The sequence below is a fragment of the Acanthisitta chloris genome, unplaced genomic scaffold (assembly GCF_000695815.1).
Source record: "Acanthisitta chloris isolate BGI_N310 unplaced genomic scaffold, ASM69581v1 scaffold10209, whole genome shotgun sequence".
Lineage (NCBI taxonomy): Eukaryota > Metazoa > Chordata > Aves > Passeriformes > Acanthisittidae > Acanthisitta > Acanthisitta chloris.
The window spans coordinates 57,499-65,356 of record NW_008690835.1 but is presented as its reverse complement, the minus strand read 5'-3'; the positions used below and the strand labels follow the sequence as shown (position 1 = coordinate 65,356).

At 41.7% G+C, this 7,858-nt stretch overlaps 1 protein-coding gene across 1 annotated transcript in view; it reads left to right on the top strand.

Moving 5' to 3' along the window:
- Nucleotides 1–3,492: 3,492 nt before the first annotated feature.
- LOC103809169 (corticotropin-releasing factor receptor 2-like) overlaps nucleotides 3,493–7,858 on the top strand; it is a gene marked incomplete at its 3' end in the record, with an annotated part of 61,808 nt that continues 57,442 nt past the window's right edge. Inside the window, exons 1-2 of the mRNA XM_009081985.1 lie at nucleotides 3,493–3,610; nucleotides 3,755–3,874. Coding sequence (XP_009080233.1) covers nucleotides 3,493–3,610; nucleotides 3,755–3,874 — 238 coding nt within the window. The remainder of the gene's footprint in view (nucleotides 3,611–3,754; nucleotides 3,875–7,858) is intronic.

The window sequence follows — 7,858 nt, the reverse complement described above, 5'->3', positions numbered from 1 at the left end:
ACATTTACCAAATTCAGAAGCAGTTACTTTTTTTTTGAAACTGTTCTTTTGTTATTTATTAAGTGGTACATTCCTCCAAAAATTCAGGAAACTCTAATGCCCAAAGCCTTCAACCAAGGTTTTGATTCCAGTGTGCTGCACAGATAGTGTGAGAAAATAGGCAAGCAGTAGGTGAGAAATGAAGACTTTGGGCCAGGATATGTGATTTTTCTCTGCAGAGAGGCAGCAGAAACAGAAAAATATATCTTATCAGCATCCTGTACCAGTGCCCCACTCACTGGTCAGTTCTACCTCAATGGGTATGGTCACTGGGCTCAGCGATGCCACTGGACACCTTAAAATTCTTGTCTTCTGAGAAGGTCTTGTAGCCATCACTGGGAAGCTCTGTTTGAGGTCAAAAAGGGATTTTCTCAACTGAACTGCACTATCAGGAAATAAAAAAGAAACTTAGAGTTCAAGATACTTTGAGGGATAGATGTCTGTGAATTACTTAGATGTTTATCACCCCTACATGAATGTTCAAGAAATAGGGTTTTTTCCTCATAGCCCTGTTTAATGCCAACCAGTGTGTTGTGGTGGTCATGTTGCACAATGGTGCTAAAGAAATTTTATCTCATGCTTTTTTAGGATGAGGTATGGTGGGACAAAGAGACGTGGTGGTGTTGATAGGGGTTAATTTGTTGCAATGGAGATTTCCCAAGAAGGGTTATAATTTTGGAAACCTTCACTTGGGAAGGAGATCATGGCTCCAGAGAGAGAAACAGAGAGCTGCATTCACTGCCTCAGAATATCACACTGCCTAGAGAGCTAGTACACTTGTTATTTTTGTGGGGTTTTACATATTTAAAACAAAAATACTCATCCCAAAACCACAGTGGCAGTCCTCCCCTGTCTTCCATTGCAATCCAAAAATGTTAAAAAATCTCCAATTCCCAGATGGCAAAATAATGTCCTGGCTAGTTTTCTCCTCAGTGCATGTTGTTAATTTATTTGTTTTTCTAACCCAGTTATTCTTCCTTTTCCCTTTCTTTGGATAACACAATTCTTTTGTCCTTCAAAATTAAAGCATAAAGCTCTTTAGTCTTAAATATGAGTAAAGGCAAAGTCCAGGCCATTGCAAGGTGGGAGACAGATGTCATGGAAAGTCCTATACCACTGCTTTGAAGTCAGTGTAAGCACCATGTCTGATCTAATGCAGTGAACACTGACTGTAAACAGTTCATTTCTGGATCCATTTCTGTCTTTCAAAGCTTCTTATTATCCTTGCTTTCTATTTCTGCATTTAGCTCTCCTACTACCATGTATACCTACCTTGCTTTACTCCGTTGCTAGTCAGTTTTCTATTTCCTTCCCAAGATCCTTTTAAATCCATGATCCTACATAATCCTTCTTAGCAAGTTTTGGACATATTTTTGTAAAGATTTCTTCATATTCTGATGTAGCAAGTCAGAAATCTGGTTATGTACAAACTGCTTTCCAGCACGGCCCAGATTGCAGAACTTCACAGCTCCTACTGTACTGTGCTTTGATTTCCCAAAAGATGAACAAGCTTCTGGGCAATGCCTTTCAAACTTCATTGCATCTTTTCCTTTCACCAGACCCTTCTCATCCTGTTCCATTGTGACCTCAGTTGGTCTAGTCTTTGCTCTTCCATCTCACCCCACACCATGGGTTCCTTGTTTAGAGGCTCCTTGTCTTGCTCCTGGATCAGTCTGTGTTCTCATCCTTTTTGAAATCCTTGCTTCCTCCTACCACTGGAAAATGAGACTGACCTTTCTTTTCTTCCTTGTCTCCTGAGTGATCCATCCATCACTCCAAGCTCTTCTCTGCTCCTCGTGCCTTGGCCTACTCTACTATCCACCTCATTCATCTCAACTGTGTGAGTGGCCGAGAGATGCGTTGCCTCTGTGCCTGCTCCCAGGCTGGGCTCCCAACCCTTCTCTATGCTCCCCATTCTGCCTATTCTGTGCATCATTACACCAGATTTCTTTCACAGAATCAGAATCAACCAGGTTGGAAGAGACCTCAAAGATCATCAAGTCTAAATCTACTATCATTACTAGACCATGGCACTAAGTGCCACATCCTGTCTCGTCTTGAAAACCTCCAGGGATGGTAAATCTACCACCTCTCCAAGCAGCCCGTTCCAATGTCTGATTACTCTCCCTGTAAAAAGTCTCTTCCTGATATCTAACCTAAACTTCCCCTGGCAGAGCTTGTCCTACTGCTAGTTGCCTGGGAGAGTAGACCAGCCCCCACCTGACTACAACCTCCTTTCAGGGAGTTGTAGAGGGTGATAAGGTCTCCCCTGAGCCTCCTCTTCTCCAGGCTGAACCAGCTCCGCTCCCTCAGCCTCTCCTCATGGCACTTGTGCTCGAGTCCCTTCGTTCCAGAGCAGGTTGGATGGGGCTCTGAGCAATCTGGTCTAGTGAAAAATGTCCCTGTGCATGGCATAGGCATTGGAACCAGATGGTCTTTGAAGTCCCTTCCAAACCAAACCTTCTGTGTCTATGATTACTCCAGATTTCCTTCTTCTGATGCCTCCCTTCTACGGGACCATCATGGCACTTGTGCTCGAGTCCCTTCGTTCCAGAGCAGGTTGGATGGGGCTCTGAGCAATCTGGTCTAGTGAAAAATGTCCCTGTGCATGGCATAGGCATTGGAACCAGATGGTCTTTGAAGTCCCTTCCAAACCAAACCTTCTGTGTCTATGATTACTCCAGATTTCCTTCTTCTGATGCCTCCCTTCTACGGGACCATCTCCCTCATCCTAGCTTTTATTATTTCTTTTTATTTCTAAAGGCCTGCACAGAATCCAGTACTGCAGCTACTGGACTGAGTCCTTGCTTCCCCCTCCCTGTCTAAGCATCTCTGCTCATCCTCAGTTCCACACAGTAAATCCGGGAATTGCTTTGCTCCACAAAAAGCTGGAGGAGTTATATTCCTCTGATGGCTTTTCCTTTTGTCCCTGGCTTTCATTTGCAGCAAGTATTTTTGCAAAAGTGCTCATCCCCAGAGCTAACAGTAAAACTGTCTCTGTGCCTCAGTGTGTGTGTGTGTGTGAGAGAGAGAGAGAGAGAAAGAGAGAGAGAGAGAGAGAGAGAGAGAGAGAGAGGGTGGGAAGAGGGAGGGAGATACAGCAGTATAACGGTCTGGCAATGTGAGGCAGCATCGGAGAGCTGCAAGCCCAGGGACACTGGAGAAGAGACGTGAGCCCCTCACTCCGGGCTCAGTCTGATCCCATTGGTTCCTGAGCTGCTGTTTTAAAGCAAACAAGAGCTCAGAGGATTGAACTGCACAGCCAGACACAGACTCTCAGCCAAGTTGTCAGCGCGCTGCAAGGAAGAGACGCTCACACACACGAGACTGCAGGGTGTCCACAGCTTGATGTTCATTTGGTTCCAGAAAGGAAGAAAGGAAAGGGCACCAAAAAAAACCCAACCAGAAAAAGGGGAAGGAGCCTGATCCAGTCCAGCAGTCCTGAGGGGAATAATGGATGTGACCATATCTCAGTTCATCTTAGAAGAATTTGATGTCAACTGCAGCCTCCTGGATCGTTTACAAGAGACTTTTTTAGAGAGTTCCTCAGTCCCTTTCCTGGGCTTTGATGGTAGGAAATGTTACCTGGTGCAGGGCTCGGAAAAGCTTTAGAAGTGCTGTGATTCGGTTTGCTTTGTGATGCAAAGTGTGTCGCTTTTGTGCTTTCTCAACTGCTTCTTTTTCTCCCTTCTGTCTCCTTTTTTTAATGCCAAAGGTCCATACTGCAATGCCACCACTGATCAGATCGGGACCTGCTGGCCCAGAACCTCTGCAGGGGAACTAGTAGAGAGACCCTGCCCGGAGTTCTTCAATGGAATCAAATACAACACCACGAGTAAGTACAGACTCCTTTCCTTCTCACCCAGATCTGGTGTCGAGAAAGCACCTAGGGAGATCCAAAATATATTTCCATCAAAATAAAAAAAAATTAAAAAATAGTTTGCCTGGGAATCAACATTTCCTTCACATTCCAGCCTGTATTTTTAAAATTCTTGCCTGGAATGATGCAGATTTCTCAAAAGCACAGACTTGTGGACACTATTTCCTCTTTACTTAAACCTATTTAGGTAGATCTGGGCAAAAATGTCCTCCGCAGTCTGGGGAGGGTATGTTGTGCTTTGTGTGTTTGTGCATGTGTAGCTATGTATAGCTCAATGTGTTAGTAGTGGTGCTTCAACCATCTGGATATTTAAAAATCCTTCAACTCATGAAACACTTAGTCTTAAAACCTAAGAACTATATTTTGAAGGGACTGTCCCTTTGAGGGGCTGTCTGTGTGAGCAGGGGGACAAACAAGGCTGGAAGTTGTATCTAACAAACAGAAGGCTGAGGTCTGGAATCTGTTTAGTAACTTCAGCAGCAGCTGCATTGGAGGCTGGAGTGGCTGCACCAGTACTGCAAGGGAAGCAGGAGAGGAAATTAGGAGGTAAATAGTATGCAAGGCAAGGGAGCATGGGGACTCCTTAGAAATCTCCTGGAACTGATGCTTTATTCTTCGAGGTAAACAATCATGATGACTCACTAAAAATTTATTATTCAAGCTGTCAGGCTCAGGCACTCATTTCCTCTTCCTTATCTCTCAATACTGTTTGGACCTTTCATTAAGAGTTTTTAACATATTAGTTCCAAATATGTGTACCCACTTGTCTGTCCCACATTTTTTCAGACTAGTCAGTGTGCGTTTGACCATAGGGATATTTCATCCTGTTTCACTCCGTACTGTTGCTTGGGTGTTGATGGTCTAATTTACAGGTAGTGTTAATTTTTTGGGGTTAGCATTCTCATTAAGTCCCATAAAAGAATGACCCTGACATTTGAGACCTGATTTTTTAACTTGTTAAAAGTGAATTTATTCTTTCCCCAGCCCTAGGTGTCATGGGTCAGACAACTAGCCAAAAGTTTGGTGTATTTGCTATGTGAAACAAAGCCCTGTGCCAGATTTGTTCCTAGGGACCAGCTTCTCATCCAAGACTCTGAGCAGAGGAAGGAGGTTATCTCAGAGAACTGCAAAATTGTCCTCAAACCCTCTGTTCTATGACCTGTGCTCTTTGCAATAAATAGGTGGGAACATGGAAAGGGCTGAGTGATGCTTTGATTACAGCAGGGAGTTCACTACATTTATGGTCTCAGTTTGGACCACAAGAAAATTTCAGGGAATTAAGGGCAGCTCAGACAAGACCAAGTGTATCAGAATAGACTCTAAAAAAGAAAAGAGAATTATGGATTCTTTTTTTTTTCCATTTCCTTTTTTTTTGTGGGGAATGTCAGTATTTCCATTGCTTGATTTTTTGTTTCTCCAAAAGGGAGGAGGGAAGTAAGAGGAAAAAAATTAAAAATAAATGCATTATGACTGATTCCTATCTTAAACACAGCAGAGAGAATTTAAATATGTTTCCCGTGTATGGAAGAAAAAATTATTGAATATCCCAATTTATTTTTAGAAACTCTGTTAATGCTTTCACTAGTTTATCAATGACCTGACTGAAAGTTCTTCTGTGCTCCTCTCCTTCTCAATGGTGGCTAATGCTTGTACTATACTGCTAATAAATTTTCTTAAATTCATTGTTCTGAAAACAATGGCATGTTGATGAAATTATAAACTAATGAAAATATGTTATCGAAATGCTGAAGTATTATTTTGTCATAGTCTGAGGAAATGGACATTCTTCTCCTTTCAACATAAAATGTGAGTAGTCATGTTGAGAAAATGTGTGTCTACAGGACATATATTTTCTGGTGCACAGATGCAGTAGCATAGGCAGTTGCAATAAAGAACTGAAGTGCACTGAAGCTCCTGTAGCCACTTCCAGTTATCTTAGACTCTCCATGTGTGCAATTCCTCCAAGCTGTGGCACAGAAAACAAAGGACAGGATTATACCAAAATTTGGTCAACTTGTACAATGAGTAGCTTCTTGGAAGATAGTAGTTGGTGATTAATGCTTGGGAAAGCAGTAGGACCACAGGTTAAGGTTTGAATACACAGGTGCAATCTTTTTTGTGGTTTGAAAGATGTTATTAGTACATGCAGAACACATCCAAAGTTTGGGAATGTGGAATATTGACACAGTCTGACTACTTCAGTGATTTCACCAGGTTAGTTTGTGGGCTGATGAAAGGCTATTTGTAATGAGGCTCAATGTGCTGCAAACCTCAACTGTGCACCTTGTGCAGATGATAAAATAAGCACAGACAACTGATAAAAAACGGGAAATGGATCTTGCAAATCTAAGGGGTGAATAATACAGCTCAAAATGAAGGTCTGATCAGGAGATGGCTTGGATCAACCTAAGATTTCTACCTAGGGCATGTAGTGTAGTTTTGTCCTCTTTTGTTTTGCATATTGTTGAGACAAAGGGAGCAACGATGGTGTGCAATGTTGCACTGATTTTTTTTCTTATTTGAGAGTGAAATCAGGCAAGTTTAGGAAAAGCACCTTGCAATGCCTTTCTTCTGCTAAGGGCTTATCCAGCTCTAGCTTGTAACTCAGCTATTTATTATACTGTCAAGCATCCCATGTTTGCAAGCTGCCACCTTTGAGGAACTATAGCATATCTTTACATTGATTTTGTACATCTCTGAGTATATTTCTCATTTGAATGTGTGCAGAGATTTCAGATCAATTTCAGAGATTTCTTCTTTGTTTTAGAAATTAAGCTCTCAAAGATTCCAGGTTCCAACCACTTTCCTAAAAGTGGCTCCTCAGCTGGAGGGAATGAACCCAGTAGCATTCCCTGTAAAGGAAAGTTTTGCATTGTACACACTAACAAATCCAGATTGCAAAGTGCCCAAACTGTGTGAAAAGCTTATACCAGACTCCATGAAGAACAAGCTGCAAAGTTTGGGTACTCATGGGGCTATTCCTGTGCCTAATTTTAGCCTCTGTGCACACAGTGTATGGAATTCAAGACAAAATGTGACAAGTAGGTTGCTCCACAGATCAGCTCATCAAAGGCTTTGAGTGGACCTGCCGTGGCTTTGTTTCCATCTTGTCACCTTTCATGCTTTGATGTTTGGTCTAACTCAGAACTCCTGAGTTATGGGGAATGCTATTAAACCCTCAATATGTCAGTAAAATGTAATGAAAGAGTATCTGAGGCAAAAAACTTCAGAATAAGAACTTCTGCTTAAAAATTCCCTCCTGTTTGCCACTCTAAAATAAACTGTTTGCATAAAATATTTCCATTCTAACTGCAAAAAAAATTCCCGTGGTGATTTTGTGCCTGTGTCTGTTTCTCTGTGTGTCTCTTGGGAACTGCTGAGTGACTCAGATAAATTTCAGCTGGATTTGTAAAACAAAGTCTGTCAGTCTGTGAGTATTTTTCATCCCTGACACTTTGTTATTTTGGTGATATTTTTTCTCCCTCTTTACTTGGGAAATAAACTCGTGTTTACAGATCAAGCTCTGGTTACCCTGCAGTATGATTTGTGAATATAGGTAAAATACACTTAAACCAAGGATCTGAAAATGATGCCATCCACTTACAGCTCTGCAATTTTGCAGCAAAGTTTGTCTATCATCCTCACAGGGAAAAAAATAATTACAAAACAGGAAAAAATTGCCTGTGTTGGTGCAGTGTGTTACTGTGCACTTGCCTCTGCTCAGGTTCTATATTTAGCTAAAAATAACAATATCATTGCTGCCCTCTAGATGTGTTTATGCTTTGACAGTGTGAAGCTTTTATTCTTGTTTTAGGAAATATATTAATTCACTTATTAGGATATTCTGAAGCTTGATTAATTCAGCAAATGGACAGTAATGAGTCTGGTTTTGCTGCTTGCTAAAAAGTGGTTGTACATGCAAGTACTTAAAGTATGTTA